At 43.0% G+C, this 22,203-nt stretch overlaps 2 protein-coding genes across 3 annotated transcripts in view; one reads left to right on the forward strand and one right to left on the reverse strand.

The window, feature by feature from the left end:
* The window catches only part of CTPS2 (CTP synthase 2), a 100,199-nt gene that overhangs the window by 43,773 nt on the left and 34,223 nt on the right, over positions 1-22,203 (reverse strand). For both annotated transcript variants that reach the window (XM_059157041.1, XM_059157042.1), the window contains exons 10-13: positions 20,804-20,892; positions 19,893-19,987; positions 18,392-18,454; positions 18,243-18,286 (exon numbers count right to left, since the gene is read on the reverse strand). In XM_059157041.1, the coding sequence (XP_059013024.1) occupies positions 18,243-18,286; positions 18,392-18,454; positions 19,893-19,987; positions 20,804-20,892 (291 nt within the window). The remainder of the gene's footprint in view (positions 1-18,242; positions 18,287-18,391; positions 18,455-19,892; positions 19,988-20,803; positions 20,893-22,203) is intronic.
* S100G (S100 calcium binding protein G) lies at positions 1,615-6,052 on the forward strand. The gene is made up of 3 exons (XM_059157044.1): positions 1,615-1,760; positions 2,157-2,300; positions 5,780-6,052. Exons 2-3 carry the CDS (start codon positions 2,166-2,168, stop codon positions 5,882-5,884), a joined length of 240 nt encoding a protein of 79 aa, XP_059013027.1. The 5' UTR covers positions 1,615-1,760; positions 2,157-2,165; the 3' UTR covers positions 5,885-6,052.

A 22,203-nucleotide genomic window follows, 5' to 3' on the forward strand; every position in this document is an offset into this window, starting at 1 on the left:
TTTTTAAAAGGTGTTAGAAGAAAAAGATATTTTTTGCTATGGTTGTTCAATAAAAGCTGACTTCCTCCCCAGTAAAACAGAGCATAAGTATAAAAACACTAGAAATTCTCTAAAATCTTGATTAAAATTCATTGCCAAAATCAGAATCTTTTTGCATAGAATCTTACAACTAAACCCAAAACGTTTATCTTTACTCCAAGAAGTGAGTTCATATATACTCAATACTGGTGAATACCAAAGTCACAGAATCTGTAATAAAAGCAAGAATAAGTTATACAAGGACACGGAAGGCACATGGAATGATAAATGCTCAAGACTGGTGGGAAGTTTTTAAGAAACTGTAAGATTTCACATCTGTTCTCCAACATAAATAAGGCCCTAGAAAATGAGAACTGAAAAGTGTCAGAGGAAAATATAGTCCAATAGTACAACGCTCAATTTATACACAATATAATGAGGGTCAGAGAAAATTATACAAGTATGGAAGCATGCAAGTGTTTAAAAAGCTGATAAGAGCTCTTAAAGTCAATCTGGAAACCTTTACTGTGAATTACATCAGTATTAGATTAATGTCCCCTAGAAATGTCCTTGTTCTTCTATGGAACTCTTTGGAGTAGAAATAAATTTAGTCTCCACCTTTAAGTCCTGGCAGTTCCACAAGTCTGAAGTATTTCCAGCCAAATAAAAGTAAGTCAAGCGCTTTCACAAGTTTTTAGAATGATTAGCAAAATATATTTGGGGGGGGAGGGGAGTTGTACACCTGAAACTAATACAAAATCGTGTGTCAACTATACCTCAATAAAAAATATATACATACATATATGTGGTAAGGAAAGGGGTAATGAGAAATAAAAAGCAGATATGGGAATAACAAATACTGGAAAAGCTGAAAAATTACTATGCTACTTGGTAAACTTGCTTTGCTAAATAAAACCAAAAATTATTGTATATCTTCTCCCCACTTATTAAGCCTGCTTCTCAGCGATACTTCTGTTCATTCATTCAATTATTCAAATGTTTAAGCACCTAATCTTCACAAAATATCAGAGGGACTTTAACAGCCATACTGCAATTTATTTTTATTTATTTATTTATAAAGATTTTACTTATTTGACAGAGAGAGACACAGCGAGAGAGGGAACACAAGCAGGGGGAGTGGGACAGAGAAGCAGACTTCCTGCAGAGCAGGGAGCCTGACGACAACGACATGGGACTCGATTCCAGGACCCTGGGATCATGACCTGAGCCGAAGGCAGATGCTTAATGACTGAGCCACCCAGGCACTCCCTGTACTGCAATTTCTTAAACTATACGGTATTGACCATCCATTATAGCATTTTTTTTTCTGAGTGTGAAGAAAATTATTGTTTCAAGCCTAAGTATGCAACTGAACTGAAAAATAACCAACCCTCCATAGTCAAGCTTTCTGAAATGTAAATAGTGAACAAATATCATATTGCCACATTGGAGGGAAAATACAATGTAAGGGGGAAAAAAATCCAAGTTTACTCTTGGGACTCTGAACCATTAAGCAACTGTTGAAGTGGCCATTTATTGGCTCTTGCCCTTAGTTATGAGGTTCATGCAGTCTTAAGCTTGGCTTTCAAAAATCATTAATAATTACCCTTAAATGGCAAACAAAAGGAAAATTTCATAATCAGGGTGGTGTGTCTGTGAAGACTATAAAAGTCACCATTCCACTCAACGCTTCACACTCCTACTTCTTGGTTCTTCTAGCTGCCTCACAACTGGGTAACCAGGTAAGTGTGATGTTAGTACAACCTCCTATTCCTTCTGCTTCCTTCCAGAATGGTGTGAAAGATAATAGGAGAAAAAGAAGGTTTGTGCCATCTAAAGATATTACCAGTAATTTAAGAGCTAAAAGCTGTGGTCAGCTTTCTTGCAGACCACAACCTACAGAGCACAGACCAGGTGCATAAAAAGTGCAGAATGTCATATTTATTAACAAAAGGGTTTGGCTCAAGGGACTGTCTCCTCACAGATGGACTCTAAGATCAGACATTTAACATACTAAGATGATTATTTTTACGGTGCCAAGGAAAGAGCCCAAAGGTGTGAAACTGCTGGCAAAATCATCCTGACAAAACTCTGCTTCTTCAGCTTTTTGGTGAGTTCATTTCTTTCCCAATCAACAGGACACCACGATGAGCGGCAAAAAGTCTCCCGAGGAACTGAAGAGCATTTTTGAAAAATACGCAGCCAAAGAAGGTGATCCAAACCAGCTGTCCAAGGAGGAGCTGAAGCTATTGATTCAGACAGAATTCCCCAGTTTACTGAAAGTGAGTGCACCGGGCAACTGGGGACCTCCGACGACGGGGAGGAGTGAGGGGTGGGAACAAGACACAGGAGAGCAAGAGGAATGCTTCTTCTGGGGCAGAGCACACAGCAGCCAAGGCAAGGGCATTCCTTGGCCAAGAGCCCTTGAACGTGTGTTTTCTTCCCTGGTGGCAGGCCACATCTCAGATGGCAAGGACCTAGAAGGCAGAGAGGGGCCAAGCCTTTTATGTCCCACAGCCTGGGCACGGAACTCTCCGGGACCAGCCACAGTAAAAGGAAGCAATGATGGCACTTGTAATGAAGCTAGGCCTAGGAGACCCACAGGGCACCAACCCAACGCACTAAGGCCTTTGGCCTGGATTTAGCACCTCCAGGTCAGGCTTTTAGGAAAACAAAGAGGTGTGCAAAATACTATTAGCTGGCCTTGACATGCTTCATCCTTATAGGTAGGATGTGTCAAGAAGACCAACACTCACCAGGCGATCTATAGAGAAAATCCACTTTGCACCTACAAAATGCCATCTGGCGACAGCCATTTATATTTCAAAAAGCATTTAAATTTGTGTTAATTTGTGTTAAGCACCTTAATCTGTGTTAATGAGGCAGGGAGGCATTTCTAAACAACTTCCAGGAAGGGATTAAACCTCTTTAGCCCGACAGTTTCTCCTCAAAACCGGCCCAGAGTTGTCCAAATCAAAGTGCATCTTGAGGCAATAGAATAGGAGAGAGGCGGGCTGACCCTCCTTGCTCCAATACACTTCCGCTCCTTTGCAAGTAAAAGCCATCTTCCAAATGGACGTGACTGAGCAACTGTTTACCCCACATGGTCACTATTTAGCTATAAACTTCGGAAGAAAGCATTTGCTTCCCAGATTTTAACCAGAAATGTCCCTTCTGCCAGTATGACATGTGAGGGGGTTTCCCCGTTGTAGTTGTTGAGGTTTCTGGGTTTGGTACCCAGAAAAGTGGCCGAATTCGATGACCTTATAACCCAATGTCTCCTCATTTGCTTACGGTTAAAATACAATATAACTCTGAAAAGGAGTTAAAGGTACTAGCAGAAAAGGAGACCTTAAAAAGAAATTGCCTGATTTTTATTGTATTTACTTATTTTTCAGTAAGCCCAACTCCCAACATGGGACTTGAACTCACAAGCCTGAGATCGAGAGTCATGTACTCTCCAAATGGGCCAGCCAGGAGCCCCAGAAAAAGAGACTTTTTAATTAAAAATTAAGACAAAGTTTTCTGAGAAAGATTAGATTCTAAAAAACACTCTGGCATTTTTCAAAAAGGAAGAAAAATAATAACAGGAAGGAATAATCATAATAAAAGAAAAAAATAATAATCTGACAGGAAAGCCTAGGCAATCTACTCAAGCAAGTTGTTTTAAAAGGTAAGACTGGGGAATTTTTCTATATTTTCCTATGGTTTATGTATTTCCTACAAAAAGAAAGTATGACTCATAGTTTGAATAAAGGTATGAAAACTGATGGTAAATTTTGAAAAATCTACTTACCGAATCATGTACTGGATTATATTTTCATAAGGATTACTAAGGTTTTCCAAGCTATATTCTTTCCACCAATGCCGTGTATGGTTTAGAACCTCGTAAATGCTTCAGGGAAAGTGAGTAACTATCTTAGTGTGGTCTTCTAATCACAGCAAAGTACAAATGTCTTTAGAGGAATCCTAAGAGCTAAAACATATCTCGATGTGGAGATCAGTTGTACAACAATGTCAACAGTACCGAAGTGCATTCGTTTGAAAATAGTTGAAATGGTAAATATTACAATTTTTTTTTAATGTTAAAAAAAAAAAAGTCAAACTGACTTGTAAACTAAATCATTATTTCAGTGAGTTTCCTAGGTACTATTTTGCCGCAGATAAACTCTCACCTGAAAGGCAGAGCTGTAACAGCTTTAAGACTTGAGTCTTAGGCCAGAGACAAAATTTAAGTCAGCTTAAGACCTTGCAGGTGTAGCAGAGCCAAAACAGAGTCAAGCCTAACACGATCTCTTGCAACATCTCAAGCGGTAGTTCTCCAAATGTCACTGGTCCTGGCCCGGCATCATCAACACCACCTGGGAACCTGCTGGGCACACAGAGTCTCAGGCCCCGCCCCAGGCCTAGTGAACCAGAACCTCTGGGAGTGGGACCTGTCACTCTATATTTCCTAAGGTCAGTAAGTCCATGTGGTGACTCTGCTGAGCGCCAAAGTGTGAGAATCACTGATTCCGTCATCCAGCAGGGTGTAGACAGGGGCCGTAACACACGGACTTGGGAAAAATTGGTATGGTTCCTAGTTAAGTGCTTGAGCTCTGGAGTCCATGTTTGAACCTCAAACTCTCTGTCTACTAGCTGTGGGCCCTGGGGCCAGCTGGCAGCTGTCCCGGAGCACAGTTCCCTCCGGTGAAGAGTGGACCCCCCCACATACACACACACAGGGTAGCTGGGAGCACTGAGCAGGCTACAGATTGCCCACTGTACCATGCTGCCTCGGGTTCACAGAACCAGGTCCCAGGAAAACCTTGGGGCAAGAATCATCAGCTGTTGGTGGGCCAGGGGCTTCTCAGCAGTCCAGTGAAGCCCTCAGATTCCTTCTTCTTTTTTAGACGCATAGACAAAATACTTAAGATTACACAGAAAACCAATTACAGTTGACACTTACACAATGTGGATTTGACCTGCATAGGTCCTCTTTTATGTGGATTTTTTACAGTACTATAAATGTTTTTTCTTCCTTATGATTTCCATCATAACACTTTTCTCTAGCTTACTTGATTGTAAGATATAGTATTTAAATCATATAATGTACAAAATCTGTGTTAATCTACTGTGTATGTCATCAGGAAGGCTTCTAGTCAACAGTAGGCTCTTGGTCATTATGTTTGGGGGAAGGCAAAAGTTGTCCTCATATTTTTGACTGTGTGGGGGTGGGGTAGATGCCTGTAACCCCTGCATTGTTCAGGAGCCAACTGTACATTAAAATGCACATTACCAATATTAAAATGATAAATGTGTGGGGCACCTGGGTGGCTCAGTCTGTTGGGCATCTGACTCTTGATTTCGGCTCAGGTCGATCTCAGGGTCCTGGGATCCAAGCCCACGTAGGACTCTGTGCTCAGCGGAGAGCCTGCTTCAGAGTCTCTCTCTTCCCTCAGGCTATGTCTGTCTCCCCACTTGCCCATGCACACACACACACACACACACACACACTCTCTCTCTCTCTCTCTCTCTCAAAATCAATAAAATCTTTTAAAAAGAGAGAGAGAAATGTACGATATAGGAAAAACCAGGTAGCCAGTTCAGGGACATGGAGCTCAAGTTGGTCTTCCCACCCCCAACCATCAAGGCATGTAACCAGAACCTCAGCTGCCTTGTTGGAACAGAGACCCGGCATCTCTAATTTCAGAAAATGGGTAGCGGTAACTGATTCATTTTCTCTCCTCTCCCCTTTCCCATCCTTCTCATCTAAAACCAGGGTCCCAGCACCCTAGATGACCTCTTTCAAGAACTGGACAAGAATGGAGATGGAGAAGTTAGTTTCGAAGAATTCCAGGTGTTGGTGAAGAAGATATCCCAGTGAAGGAAAAAAACAAAATAATGTATCATCATTCCAAGCACCAGAAGAAGAGCGTCTGGGATGTGGCCCCATTCTATACCCAATCGCTAATGTCTCTGTTTAATTCTTTGCAATTATAATGATCTGACACTGAGGTCCAATTACTATTAATAAAGAAATTCTTAAACTCTCCTTGTCTCTCCTTGCCAAGTACTGACCCCCATGGCTTAATAGATTTGAAAGTAACCTTAGCTTAATGCATTTAATTTTATACCTTTTTTTTTTTTAAAGAAAGGCTGAGAATAGTTCCATGATCTTCACCAAGACTGGAAAGACAGCGTCAGAGGCTCAGAAACAATTTTGACGTGCCAAACCAATGCCCTGATTCCAGTCTTCCATCAAAATAGCCCTGTTCCTGCTCTCCCTCCCCAGCCACTCAGTGCTCCCATCATTTCCAGTTTCAACTCTAGACAACAGCTAGTGAGGAACACTGCTTCAAAAAACAGGCACTTGTCTTTAAAGTCAGTCTCCTCTAGCACTCGCTGTGTTTTTTGAATCAATGACCCTGTTGGGGAGTAGAAGCATCACAGGACCAAGAGTCAGTTCTGCTCCATCCCTGAGGGTGTGGCCTTGGTTCTGGCATGTAATGTGTAAAATAAGGGACAGGAAGACATAGGCCCTTCCAGTTCTGGCATTTAGTGCTGCTGGGACTCTCAGGATGTGAGAAACAGCTAGGCCTCAAGTTCTACTTCCTAAGCCCAGCTTGGGGGAAGGAGGGAGTAGGAGTGTTGGAGAGGAATTTAACAAAACAAAAACAAAAACAAAAAATTCTAACAGTACCACCAAGAAACGAAGGAAATTTTTATACACAGCGAGGAAATGTTTAAATGCACTCTGTATCATACTAATTCGATACAAGAGCATTCTCAGTGCATCAAAAGCCTTAAACATTTCTAATGGCTAATTATACTCCACTGCAGGGATACCCCATAACAGTCTTAACTATTTCCCCATTGCAGGACATTTCGATTGTTGCCACTTCTTATTCTTCTAAATAATGGTATAATGAGTACCTGTTCATATCTCTGTCAATATAGCACATTTCCTTGGGAGAATTTCTGAGAAGTAAAAGTCTGGGTCAGAGGGTATGAGTATTTTTATGGTTTATAAAAGAGACCACCTTATTGATTCTCTGAAAGATCATATTGATTCAAAAATCTACAAACAGCAGGAGAATGCCATCTGCACTCTCCAGACAGCATTAGTTGGTCTCATTTTAACAACTTTATTGGTCACAATAGTGTACATCTTTTATTTATTTCTAATTTTAGTAGGAATTCCCCACTATTTCCCCATTGAGTTTACTGTCTGATATTGGTTTATAAAAGGTAATCTTTCTCATGCTTAAGAAGTCCCCTTCTAGGGGCGCCTGGGTGGCTCAGTGGGTTGAAGCCTCTGCCTTTGGCTCAGGTCATGATCCCAGCGTCCTGCAATCGAGCCCCGCATTGGGGGGGGGTGTCTCTGCTCAGCAGGGAGCCTGCTTCCTCCTCTCTCTCTGCCTGTCTCTCTGCCTACTTGTGATCTCCGTCTGTCAAATAAATAAATAAAATCTTTAAAAAAAAAAAAAGAAGTCCCCTTCTAGGGGCGCCTGGATGGCTCAGTGGGTTAAGCCTCTGCCTTCAGCTCAGGTCATGATCTCAGGGAGCCGGCATCGGGCTCTCTGCTCAGCATGGAGCTTGCTTCCCCCTCTCTCTGCCTGCCTCTCTGACTACTTGTGATCTCTCTCTCTCTGTCAAGTAAATAAATAAAGTCTTACAAAAAGAAGAAGAAGAAGAAAGAAGGAAGAAGAAGAAGACGACGACGAAGAAGAAGTCGTCATCCCCTTCTGGGGTGCCTGAGTGGCTCAGTCGTTAAGCATTTGCCCTGGTTATGATCCCAGGGTTCTGGGATCGAGTCCTGCATCAGGCTCCCTGCTTCTCCCTCTGCCTCTGCCTCTCTCTCATGAATAAATAAAATCTTTTAAAAAAGTCCCCATCTCCAGGCTCCCGGGTGGCTCACGGGTTAAGCATCTAATTCTTGTTTTCCGCTCAGGTCATGATCTCAGGGTCATGAGATAGAACCCCACATTGAGCTCTGTGCTCAGCAGAGTCTAATTGTCCCTCTCTCTCTGGTCCTTCTCCCATTCATGCTCTTTCTCTCTCAAATGCGTAAATACAAATCTTTTTTTTTTTTTAAGTTGTAAAAAAGGTAGCAGGTTTTATTTTTTTCAACAGTAGAGAACAAATGTAGTTGAATAATTAGGGCAAGAATGGGTAGCGAGCTAATTAAAATTGTACCTTAACTGAAAAGAAAATTTTTAAATTTCCCCTTTCAAAAAATTGTTTTACATAAATACTGAAATTATTACATATTTTTAATATTAATATTTTAGGATTTCAACATAGCTAGTAATTGAGGAGCTCAGATTTAGATACCGGTTCTGATTCCAAAGTATTTCTTCTAGTCTCTCATATCCATCTCAGTTTAATTAAGTTCATGAACATCATGCTATAATCTCTCTAAAGAACAAGAAATCTGCCAAAATTATTTAGTAACTAGAAATCCTTTTTAACTAAAAGTCAAGGACTATCCAAAACATAAATGCACATCTTAAAAAAAAAAAAAAAAAAAAAAAAGAACTCCCTTTCTCTTCCTAGTTTGTTATGAGACTGAGGAGGGTTTAGGTTCTATAGATTGCCACTGAGCATCTGTGGTGATATGGGGGTTCTTTCTTTTGTCTGATCAATATAATGTGCCAATTGATTCAATCCCCAGGACAAACACACTATCCAGTCATGATTTAGTATTCTTTAATGCTATTAAATTAGGCACTCTAATATTTTATTTAAGATTTTTACACCTTTGGGGTGCCTGGGTGGCTCAGTCGGTTAAGCATCTGCCTTCGACTCAGGTCGTGATCCCAGGGTCCTGGGATCAAGCCCTGCATTGGGGCTCTCTGCTCAGTGGGGAGCCTGCTTCCTCCTCTCTCTGCCTGCTGGTCCACCCCTGCTTGTGCTTTCTCTCTCCCTCTCTGTTAAGTAAGCAAATAAAATCTTTTTTAAAAATTTAAGATTTTTACATCTTTATCAATAATCAACATTAATCTATAGTTTTGGGTTTTATCTTTTGTTTGCCAATGTTTGCGGAGTTCTAATATCGAGGTCATGCTAGCTTTCCATTTTAGCCTAGATTCTGGCATTCGGTTGGCCCCTCAAAGTATAAATATGTGTTATCTCTTTCAACTGCACCATGTATGAAGCAACTACTATGGGCAAGACATTACACAAGATACCATAAAAGACAGAAGTTACTAGGCCTCTGAGATCCTAAGTCGGCAAGTCTGGGATCAGGTCAGGAAAAGGCTTAATTGTGAAAGTAGTATTTCCCACTGGGATTAGTACGAAGAGCCTTGAGAGGAACCTGCAGGGAATGAGCAGCACTGAGCTATATAAGAGAGAGAAAACACAGGGCACCTGGCTGGCTCAGTCGGAAGAACATGTGACTCTTGATTTCTGGGTCATGAGTTTAAGCCCCGTGTTGGGTATAAAGAGTACTCAAATAAATATCTTTTTTTAAAAAGAGAGAGAAAAAAAACACCCCAAGTAAATATATGTGTAAGTACAAGGCAGTGCAGAAATACACATACTACGGTTTGGGTGGAAAGCCAGCTACAGGGACTATAGAAGGCACACTGGCTTCCGATCATGAAAGTCCTTGGTTGCCATGATAAACCAAGGTCAAAAAGGGAGTAGAAAGGTGTAGGAGTCATAAAGTGATGTGACTGTGCTTCGGGAAGTTGAGGTGGCACCAATACAGAGGCCGTAAAGTGTGGGGAGTGGTCACAGAGTGGAGGCTAGGGCTAGGCAGGAGGCCTCCGGGGCAAGTGAGGCAAACTGTGAAGGCCTCAAAGAAATGGTGGCAATGCAGAGGACACGCGTGGGAGAGATACCTTCTCTGCCTGGGTTAAGATTTACTGACTTGGACAAATTATCATGTGAGGACCTTAAGGAAAGGTGAAAATGTATGGAGAGATGTATGTAATGTGGGTATAGTATGTACATGTCAACTTCGTTGGCGTTCTTGGCCAACTTTCCAACATTCATCTCGTCTCCCACATCCAGCAAGATTTGCCACCATTTCTTTGAGGCCTTCACAGTTTGCCTCACTTGCCCCTGCTCTGCCAGGCAGATTTTTCTACTCTCTCTCTCTTATTCTTTTCCTTTTTTTTTTAAGATTTTACTTATTTATTTGACAGACAGATCACAAGTAGACAGAGAGGCGGGCACAGAGAGAGGAAGGGAAGCAGGCTCCCTGCTGATATGGGGCTTGATCCCAGGACCCTGAGATCATGACCTGAGCCAAAGGCAGAGGCTTTAACCCACTGAGCCACCCACACGTCCCCAGATCTTTCTACTCCTAACTTTTGCTCCGACCCAGCTCCTGAGATCGCAGACTGAGGCTGCCTTAAGACTCAACCAAGTGCTGTGCCCAGAGTCTTCTCTTCCCTCTCATGTCTCTCGATCCCATGCCAGCTGAATCTGCCTAAAGCACTCATTCTATTCAGAAGTCTTCAGCAATGAGTATGGTGTTTGCATAATATGTCACAGTTGAGGGTATTATCTCATTGGTTCCCTAGGGTCTTCAGGATTAATTTTGCCACTGATACTCAAGGACCCTCACAAATCCATACCAGCCTCTCTTATTCCCCTCCACTTCCCTACGGGAGCCGCCTGCTTCAGTCAAGCCCCTCGGTATTTTAGGAGCAAATCGTGGACATCCCAACCCAGCCAGTGCCTCCTCTCCTCTCTGTGAAGTCTCCGAGCCTTTGCCGACCTTCCCTTCTTACTCTAACCCACAGTATTCTTTTCCAGATTCTGGATTCTTAAGTATCTAAGGGTCTACCTGTGCTGGGCAATACCGTGGCGGTTATGGACATTTAAATCAATTAAAATGAAGTAAAATTTCAAGTTCAGTCCCTTGGCCGCCCTAGTAACATTTCAACCACTCCACAGCCCCCACGTGACTTGCGCCTATCATATTGGATGGCACAGATACAGAGCATTCTAGCACAGCAGAAAGTCCTAGTTGCCGACACTGCTAGCATTAATGTGGCCACAACGCCTGTGCTGCCCATAGATGTAGTCATACGAGCTCTAAATGTACAGTGACTTTTTTTTTCTTTTTAATAGTCTCTTTCCACTAGCATCCAGTTATTTTTACTGCAGAAAAATCTTTCAAGTAGTTGAAATACCTATTCCTAAGGCATCTCCCTTTGAGCTCAAGGAACAAAAGCCGTCAAATACATTAGCTTTGAAGTACTCATTTAGTCACTTACTGTTAAAATTACAGACTACCCTGTGATTCACTAATGGGGACTCATTCCAAGCACGGCAAACGCCATCTCTTTCCAAAGAGTAGGCAAGCATAAGGCGGGGGAGGGGGTGGAGAAGATGCCCTAGCCATTAGAAGGCAGCCATCATGCCTGTAGAGTTGTTCTTTCTTCACATAAAAAGTAGTTTCTCTGGCTAACAGCCTAATACCAACTCTGTACCTACTGCCCCCATAGAGACAGGATTAAATAACTATTAGGCTCCGAAACTGGTCCATAAAAGGCTATTTTAGCCATAGTACAGCAATCTTCTTGACAACCACTTTGATGGGAAGAAAAGTTCTTTAGCCCAAACAAAGCTCCAAAGGATTTCTATAAGATGGTTTCGCGGGATGCCTGGGTGGCTCAGTCATTAAGCATCTGCCTTTGGCTCAGGTCATGATCCCAGGGTCCTGGGATGGAGCACTCCCCGCGCGGTGGGAAGCCTGCTTCTCCCTCTCCCACTCCCCCTGCTTGTATTCGCTCTCTTCCTCTCTCTCTCACTGTCAAATAAATGAATAAAATCTTTGAAAAACTTTTTTAAAAGACTGTTTTGTTAGTTGGGAGATGCTCACTCAATGTTCTAAATGCAAAGCAGTCTTCAAAGTAACAAAAAGTCACCTGAAAGGTTACTCTGAGTGGCTGTCTGGGTTTGTTTTAATGCCTCGTAATTTGCTTTCCATACAAAGTTGTTGAAAAATAACATGGAAGAAAAAATGTTTCAAACAGCTTCATCTAGAGCTAGAAAATGTCATACATTAATTATGCTTAATGTATAGCAGAAATTACCCTTCACCTGAATCGACTTTTAATTAGATGTAACTATGCCACAAATCCACTGTCAAATGTGAAATTAATTTCAACTTTGAAAATCCCTGCATCAAAAAGGGATAAAAGAAGTTATATCTACAATAAATAAAATTGAAAAAGTACCAAATAACGCAATCTCAAATGTCCACTTGCATCTGCTTAAAATGCTTCAAATTCCTCACTTTTCCTTACTGATGAAGTTCTAGAACCTAGGTGAGGTTTGGTGGGCTGAGGTCCGGAGCCGATGACCAAGAAAGAATTCTTGAGACATCTTTGGTGCAAAATGGTGGTTTATTAAAGCACAGGACAGGACCGGAGGGCAGGAAGAGCTGCTGCCCCGGGTTGTGAGGGATGGCAGGTTATGTACCCTGAGGTTGGGGGAAGGTGAGGGAAAGGGAGGTTTCAACGGAGTTTTCATATGCTAAAGAGGGCCTACAAGGTGCCAGGATGTTCCAGGCCTGCCGGAGGCCTTGCCCTTTCTGCTGGATCAATGTTGTCTTTAGACCAGCCATTAACATTAAGATCTTTGGGAGACTTTTTGGTGGGGTCTCACAATCCTGCTATCAATCGTCTTTGTTAGTGAGATTTAGGACATTTGTAAGCCAAGGGAGACTCGTGTCTAGCAGGATTGTGAGCTCTGCAAGTTAACTATTTGCTTATTGTTCATGGCAGTCAGGGCTGCCTGAGGGATGCTACACTTATGGAGGGGAGCGGGTGAAGAGGGGGTGCAAGGCGCCAGCTTTTGCTTTGTCCTCAGCCAGCCTCCTGCTCCCTCATCATTACCAATACCTTTATCCAAGTATACATGTATGTACTGATGTGATAAAGGCAAGACTCGGATTTTGTTTTCTGAGTGTTGCATCTTATGGAAATTCAGGGGTTTTTTTAGTTACTATTTTCAATAAACAGAAAAGAACTGCTAAACATTAAGCATAGCCACATACCTAAATACTGGATTGAGATCATCCTTCCTGTATATGTGTCCAAACCCCCAAATATTCTATATATAAAGTACACAATGCCGTGAACTATCCTCCACATGAACTAGAGAAATCTGAAGCCAAATTCAAGGTCAAAGGTGTCAGCAGCCGCCACATGACTGACACAGAGTCAGAATGCAAGTCACCCACAGCTGTGTTCTTGGTAAGCCTTGTCCAGAAAGCAGGTACCCCTACTTTGAAGCAAGCCAAAAAATCAGACTTGCTGTAGACCCCTAAATATTCAGCAAATTCCCAGAGCCTTCTGTTTCAGCTTGTGGATTAAGCAGAGAAATAACACAATAAAATAAATTTTATTCACTCTCTTCCTGGTAGTCTGGAGTCTCCCTCTGCTCTTAGAGAAAAATGTATTTCTCCTTTTCTGTGCATAAGGGATACGGCCTCTTAGATATCTCCCCCGGCTGTCCATGTCTTCTACCGCTGGGAGAGATATTTACATGTATAAGGGAAATCTCCATCTGTAAGGGTGTCTCCCACTGGGTACCAGGAAGAGGATGACTAAATCTCTAGAAAGTCAAATGAATGTTAAAAGCAGGGCTTTCAATCTGCATCACAATCAGACCCTTGCTTCCCGCGTTCTGCCGGGGAACTCCTCACCCCCCACCCCCTTACTGGCTCCCCACTCCCAACATCAACGTTTGTTTTTATCTGGAGAGGTTATTTAACATGGTGGCTTGAGCCACTTGGGGGAGTCACTCAGTTTTCCTGGGTTTCTCCCATGTATACAGGAGGTACATAGGTTATTAAGCCTTCTTTTGTTTTTGTTCCTGTTAGTCTTTTATGACAGAGGGGTCTCAGCCAAGAACCTAGAAGGGAGGAGGAAAAATCATTTTTTCTTCTCCACACCTATGAAACAGATTGTAGCAGCAAATATACCCTAAAGGAGTCTCCTAGTTTCCAAATTATTTACTTTTTTAGCTGGAAGGGCCAGAATGACCATCACCCACTGTAAGTCATTGTTATTTGCTCAAGTTTAAGTGATTTCTCCAGGCTTCCTGGTATCTGCTGCCGGATGATTCTAATCCCTTAGCCTTTCTTCTTAATAGGACTTCTCACCATCAGCACAAATGCTGCCTCTTAAGGCCATTTTTCTCCAACAAACTGATCGCAGGCCATAAAGATATTCAGTAGCAATTAGGTTTTATTGTTCCCATCTCACTTATGAGTATAGAAGCTATCAAAATGCAAAATGCACAGATCCCCAGACTTAGTAATTCCCCTTCTAGGAACACATCCCATAGAAATGTGCACGCGCAGGCCGAAAGGACATATGTACACGGATACTAATTTGCAACATGATTTACAGTGGCCAAGTAATGGACACGACCTAAATATTCATCAGTATGAGACTGGTTAAGTAAATGGTGCATACAGCAGAGAAGCAGGGGTAAGGTGCCTGCGTACTGACAGAGAGTGATCTGCACAAAAGGCAAGGGGCACAGTGTCTCAAGCATGCTAGCCAATGTATTTGTTAAAAAGAAAACACAATCCGTGACACACACACACACACACACAATGCAAAGACTAGTCCGCAAAGAATTAACCTTGCCAAAGCTATCTAACAGTGGCACCTACTGGTCAAACCCCTTCCTAGCACACATGCTCCCCCCCAAAAGAAAATCACTTCCTATTCCAAAGTATTATCTTAGGAAAGAAAACCGATGATTTGCCTGCACAGCCATTTCAGCCATTAGTCAGGAAATATGTTTATAATAAAGCTTCATAAGGAACTCTTCACTGGTATTAGGTCTTCTGAGCATAGGACTTAAAAGTACCATCTGGCTGGGAAGTTATGGTTCATTATGGTCTGAATTGCAAGCTATAAAGAGAGTGAAGAATATCTCTATATCCTTCCATGGAGTATCTCCAGCATATAATGTTAAGTTAAAAAAGCAAGACAGAAAAAAATGTGTAGAGCATGCTATCATTTATCTAAGAAGGAGAGGGGGTTACGAGTAGACATATAGATTTATTTATGTTTTTTAAATGGAAAGATAACAAATTTTAAAAAAAAAAAAAAAAAGGAAGGAAGGAAGGAAGGAAGAAAGAAAGAAAGAAAACCTACCAAGAAATAGAATTAATGACTACCATAAAGGAAGGGAGGGAATAGGATGGAGAAGAGAGGAACGAAAGTGGATTTCTAAAAATCAGTGGTTCTGGGTGGGGGCTATTTTGCCCGTGCCCCCAGAGGATGTTTGGCTGGAATTTTTTTTTTTAAGATTTTATTTATTTATTTATTTGACAGAGATCACAAGTAGGCAGAGAGAGAGGAGGAAGCAGGCTCCCCGCTGAGCAGAGAGCCCGATGCGGGGCTCGATCCCAAGACCCTGGGATCATGACCTGAGCTGAAGGCAGAGACTTTAACCCACTGAGCCACCCAGGTGCCCCTTGGCTGGAATTTTTAAGCATCACAATTGGGGGTTGGGAGGAGTGTACTACTGACATCTAGTGGGTAAAGTCCAAGGATGTTCCTGAATATTCTACAGGGCACAAGATAGCCCCCACCACAAAGAATAATCCAGCTCAAAATGCCAATAGTGCAAACTGTGTATCTAATGAGGGACCTGTATTTAGAATACATAAAGAACTCTTACAGCCTAATAATACAAAGACAAATAACCCAGGTTAAAAACAGGCCAAGGACCTGAATAGACATTTCCCGAAAGATGATATACAAGAGGCCAATAAGCAAGTGCAAGGATGCTCCGTATCCTCAGGCCTCGTGGAAATGCAAATCAAAGCCACAAGGAGATACAACTTCATGCCCAACTGGGATGGCTAGAATCAAAAGACAGATAATCATGGGGCATCCGGCTTGCTTGGTCGGTAGAGCACACAACTATTAATCCAGGGGTTCTAAATTCGAGCCCCATGTGGAATGTAGAGATTACTTTAAAACAAAATCTTAAAAAAAGAGAGAGAGACAGTAACAAGTGTGAGGAAGGTGAAGAAACCGGGACCCTCATACAGGGATGGCAGGAAGAAAAGGTGTTATATTGGGACAGTTCCTCACGAGTCTAAATATACTGTCACCATATGACTTACAATTTCACTCCTAGGTGTAATAGATGAAATGAAAACATGTCTGCACCACAACCTGTATACCAATGGTCACAGCAGCATTATTCCTAGTAGTCAAAAAGTAGAAATAACCCAAATGTCATCAATGGATGGATGGATTGCTAAAATGTGTTGTGTTCATCTAATGGAACATTATTCAGCAATAAAAAGAAACAAGGTACGGATAGACACTGTAACACAGACAGACCTTGACAACATTATACTAAGCGAGAGGAGTCCGTCACAGAAGGCCACATAGACATGAAATGCCCAGAACAGGCAAATCCACAGAGACCCAAAACAGATTAATGGCTATCTCGAGCTAGGGGTGACAGTAGGTTGGGGATATCAGCTAAGGGGTGTGACAGTTCTTTTGAGGTAATGAGAATGGTCCAAAATGGATTATGGTGATGGTTGCACCCATCTGTCAATATGCTCAAGGTCATTGTAATTATCTCTCAAAATAACAATGTTTAAAAAAAAGTGATCATGGGGTTGGGGGGGCACCTGGGTGGCTCACTGGGTTAAGCAACTGCCTTTGGCTCAGGTCATGATCTCAGGGTCCCGGATCGTGCCCCATATCGGGCTCCCTGCTCAGCAGGGAGTCTGCTTCTCCGTCTCCCTCTCCCTCAGCTCATGCTCACACACGCACATGTTCTCTCTCTCTCTCGCTCACTCCCTCTCTCAAATAAATAAAATCTTTAAAAAAAAAAAAAAAGTGATCACAGGACACATCTGGCTCAGCAGGAAGAGCATGCAACTCTTAATCTTGAGGTCATGAGTTTGAGCCCCACATTGGTCGTAGGCATTACTCAAAATAAATAATAAATAAACTTTTAAAAAAGCAATCACAGTGGTGAGGTGTGCAGTCTGACAGAGATGGGCATGAGGCACAGAAGGCAGAGGCAAGGAAAGACCAGAGGTCAGGATAGGCTTCCCAGGATGAATAGGAAGTTGTCCGTCATCGGATCTGGTTGACTTTTTTAATTAAATTCTTCACTGGTTTTATTGAGATTCCAAGGGAAGGGAGGTCGAAGGATGGGGACCAGCTCAGGTATACGGAATATCAGGATACATCGAAAAACACCGTTCAGAGGCGCCTGGGTGGCTCAGTGGGTTAAAGCCTCTGCCTTCAGCTCAGGTCATGATCCCAGGGTCCTGGGATCGAGTCCCACATCGGTCTCTCTGTTCAGCAGGGAGCCTGTTTCCTCCTCCTCTCTCTCTCTGCCTGCCTCTCTGCCTACTTGTGATCTCTATCTGTCAAATAAATAAATAAAATAAAATAAAATTTAAAAAAAGAAAAGAAAAGAAAAACACCGTTCAGATTGTCCAAACATAAACCCCGTGCATGGGAGGGACAGGAACACCTCGACTTGAATTCCAGTAGTCCCCATTATCCATGGTTTCATATTGTCGGAGGGTCAGTCTAGCTGCTAGTCCCCTCACTTCGTCGCACCACAGGCATTTGATCAGCCCACAGCAGCACAAGAAGGGGGAGCCCAGCACAATAAGACATTTTGAGAGATGGTGAGAGACCACACTCTCCTAACTTTTATTACAGCACAAAATTATAACTGCCCTATTTTATTATTAGCTATTGTTCATCTTATTGTGCCTCATTTATGAATTAAGCTCTACCATAGGTGTTGGGGGGGAGGAAAAATAGAGTATATATTAGGGTTGCATACCATCCTGTTTCAGGCATTCACTGGGGGTCTTGGCATGTCTTCCCCACGGACGAGGAGGACTAGTGTAGCAAAGCCGCAGGTGACAGAGCACAGTGGCCTTCAGTCCTAGCCAAAAAACTTGGACTGAATATTTTATAGGAAAAATAATCAGTGAAAGCTGGGAAGCACCAAAAGAAATCAGTCCAGGACTGTGTTTCTTCAAGGCACAGCTGATAAGAGGGACTATGGAGAGCAGAGCCATTTGATATAAAAATAATAGCAGCAGTAGTGATAATAATAAAATCATATCTAACTTAAAACATCCTGATGTGGTAAGGACAGCATAATGATAATAAAAACAATATCCCTTTATGCGTTTTGGCCAGACCCAGAAACAAAATGACCATGACCGACCCCAGAAAGATGAACAAGCCACTTACCACAGGAACACGGGCATTTGGCTCAAATTCTGTGGAATCAGCATCTAAAGATGAAGAAATGAGGTCAATAATTCACCAGTATTGCTGAAAAATATGTTAAGTAATAAGAATTTTTTTAATAAAGGGTTACTAGCAAGTAGCAGGCCTACCTCTCAAGTTCAGGCAGTTTCTTGCAAACTCTATCACTGCTAGCTGCATGCCGAGGCAAACTCCTATTTGAAAAAGCATATACATAAAGCAAATGAGCAGCTTGTGTATTACTTCCTATTTCCTGGTCTTTCCTTTCCTGCCCACCTCCTTCACTTAGAACGCAGGCTCGGACAGAGCAACACTGCCTGCCGGGTTCGCTCCTGTGCCCTCTGCACTCAGAGCATGTGTGGCAGAGGCAGGAGGCCACCCGGACTTGAGGAAGAAGGAATTCGAGGTCAGAAAGGGGCAAGAAAAGACAGGGCAAGGTCCCAAAGGCAAATCCGCCTCCTCCCAAATTTTCCTCTAACTCGAGACATGTGAGAGGGACGCGGGGCTGGCCCAGAGCACCTGATTCCGCCCAAGGAGGTCTACCGACACCCCAGCTCAAGAGGGAGACTTGACACTCCCTCTTCTCAGAGGGCAGCCTGAGGCTGGCCAGCGGGCTGGGATCTAAGCGGCGGGAAGTGGGCGCCAGGTGCCGGGCGCAGAACAGGCCTATACGGTCCCTGCGGGAACAGCAGCAGCTGGGGGAAGCCGGCATCTGCACGGCGGGCTCGGGCAGGCTGGCGAGCAGGGAAGGCAGGTGCGGGACGGAACGGAACAGACAGCCCGATGAGGAGGAAAACAAACACCTGCGTAGCCCCCAGCCGGCTGCGACAGCGATGGGCCCTTCACCCATCTCCACATCCAGCAATCCTCTCCACTCAACAAACGCCAAGGAGCATTCCAGATGTTTTTATAGACTTATCTAAGGTATGCAAGGGACTCATCAGAGAAGGGCAACCAGTATACTTGGCCCGAAACTGCTGAGTGCTTTAAGGGGGAGGAAGTTCAGAAAGTTCCAAATGGCTAAGACATAAAGAGACGCTGCGTCAAACAGAAAGCTCAAGAGTTGCAAACTATCTAACTACCCCTGCTGCTCTTTAAATAAAGTCTTTTAAAAAAATAAATAAATAAAATTTGAACAAAGACATTAAAAAGACTTGGCTCTACCAAATTTTAGCAGAGCTCTTCCTGTGACGTAGGATGGTCTCTTCTAGCTGGAAGCGGTGAAAAGATGAATTTGGGTGAAAACGGTATACACAGCAGCTTCTCTCAGCCTCTTGCTACCCAACCAGAACGGTGCTAAGTTCTCCCAGGCCAACAGCCTTTTCTACAAAGGGCCAGACAGTAAAGATTTTATGCTTGGCAGGCTGTAGGCCTTGAACTCGGCCACTGCACCATAAAAGCAACCACATTCCATATGTAAACACATTGGTGTGCTTTATTCCAGTAAAATCTTATTTACAAAAACAGGACAGAGTTTGCTGGCCCCCATGGCAGACTGTTTGGCACTTGAATATTCAAATCTGAGTTCACACCTTTCCTGTTAACACATTCTATGAAATGTTACCCCTACTACTTACTAGATATCAACAATCTAAAAAAGTCATCGTTAGGATGCATAATCTTGAGTTTTACCCAGGAAAGGGATCTTCTTTGCCCGTGCCCAGGAAATGGCCTGGAGTTTCCCCAACGTTCCTCGGATTCCGAAGCCTCCAGGCACAAGAACACCACTGCAATCAACATAACACAAGGGTGAACTTGACATTATTTTTCTTTTTAAAACTCTGATTTTCAGGGGTAACTGGGTGGCTCAGTGGGTTAAAGCCTCTGCCTTCAGCTCAGGTCATGATCCCTCTGCTTCTCCTGCTGACCTCTCTACTCTCATGCTCTCTCTCTCTCTCTCTCAAATAAATAAAATCTTAAAAAAAAAAAAAAAAAAAAGTTAAGATCTCTTACATAATCAGAGAGAGTTAAAACTGGTAAAATCAGCCTAAAATTTCAATTGCTAATTAAATAGTGGCACATGAAAGTCTCCTGGCTAACAGACACTTCAGAGACCTTTTAGGCAAACACTCATTGGAGAAGACAAGAGTTCAAGGACTAACTGGGAGAGTCATTCTACCCTCACAATACCGTGTTGCCCCCCAAAGTTCTGTCGATTACTTATAAAATAAAACCTACAATCAAATGATGTAAAAAAGAATATATAACCAAGAAGGAAGAGTTGCGTCCTTGTACTTTAACTGTGCATATGTAAGATCCATTTCTGTATCTTTCAGTAGAATCAACCCCCTTTCTCCCTAATACCGGATCCCCATCATCCCCCAAAATAAAACCCATTTTCACTGCACATGCCACAAAACATGAACGCGGCACATTTCAAAGGACATGAGGGGACGATGCAGCGTGACCACCCTTAATGACCACAAGTATGACAGACTACCTTTCAAAAATGCATAAAAATTAGGAATTGGGGTCAATCAGATCGTTATGGGAAAAGCACAATGGCATTCTCCTAACTGGTATGGGCAGTCCTCGGCACTCACTCAGCTTTGCATAGCTTCTGCCAAGCCTCATGGAATTTCACAGGGTCCTCAGTTTCGGTGGTCTGTTCTAGATCAATGGAATCTATGTACTAGAAAAAAAGAAAGAAAGAAAGAAAGAAAGAAAGAAAGAAAGAAAGAAAGAAATATATCCAATAGATTAAAAACACACTTAAGAAAAATAGATACTTAAAAAAAAAATTAGATACTCGAAAATACTGGAGGCATCTAACACTATGACCCAACTCTCGCAAACACTATAACGGTCACTGAGGATAGAAAAGCACAGTCTCGTCTTGGGGCTCGTGCAGTCTTCCAGGAAGACTACAGAACCCAATACCCAGGCACGCACACCATAGCATGTCAGTGGCCACGATGGGCAAAGAGAACGCTGTGGAAATAAGTGGGAGCCACACTTAATCTAGACGGAGACACTACAGGGAAGACGGGAAGAAGCGCCGCGGGGGAGGCCTCTGGAGAGGTGATGCCCGAGCAGCTCAGCCCTCGAGGAGGAGCCTGGGTGTGCGCTTCGGGAGGCCGGCAGGAAGGTGTGTGGGACGCGCAGGGAGGAGGGACGCAAAGAGGAACCAGACAATGGGGCGGTCACTCGGGGGCCCTCAAAACACACTCCACCCAGGGAGAGAAGTTTACACTTGAAGCCACTAGAAAGTCTTAAAGAACAGAGAGAACAGAGAGAGAGAGAGAGAGATTTTAGAAGGATCACAGCGCTTTGAGGTGAAAAAATGGAGCGAAGAGAGCACAGCAGGCCGGAGGCTGCTACAGGAAGCCAGGCGAGGGAAGCAAAAGTGGTCTTTCGCACAGAAGCGAAGTGGTCTAAAAACAATATGACGAGACCATAACTCAAATAGGACTTCGCAGAAGCGAATGTCAACAAATTCTGTCAACTGGAAAATTCATGTAGGACGACTCCTAGGTAGGTAACAGTCCCTATAGAACTATATTATTTTAGTATTTATTCTGTAAAAATTACTATCTGACCATATTAACATACAAACTTGTAAAGGCTTTATAAAATTGGTAATCTAACAATTTTTCTACTGCTCTTTTCTTTTCCCTACGAGGGGCTTGGGGACTCGGAGGATCGGGAAGAACAGGAAGTGAAGTGTTCCTTGGAAAGCCACAGATACGGAAGCGATTACGGACGTGCCTGAGTGGCTCGGTCAGTTACGCGTCAGGCTCTTGATTTCGGCTCAGGTCATGATCTCAGGGTCATGAGATCCAGCACCACGTCCAGCTCCCTGCTCAGCGCGGAGCCTGCTGTAGATTCTCCCTCTTTCTCTCCCTCTGCCCCTTCTCCTGTGCTCTCTACCTCTCAAAAATAAATAAATAAATCTTTTTTTTTTTTTTTTTAAAGTGATTAGGACAAGAGGAGGCTAGAAACA

This window comes from Mustela lutreola, chromosome X (assembly GCF_030435805.1).
Source record: "Mustela lutreola isolate mMusLut2 chromosome X, mMusLut2.pri, whole genome shotgun sequence".
Classification (NCBI taxonomy): Eukaryota; Metazoa; Chordata; class Mammalia; order Carnivora; family Mustelidae; genus Mustela; species Mustela lutreola.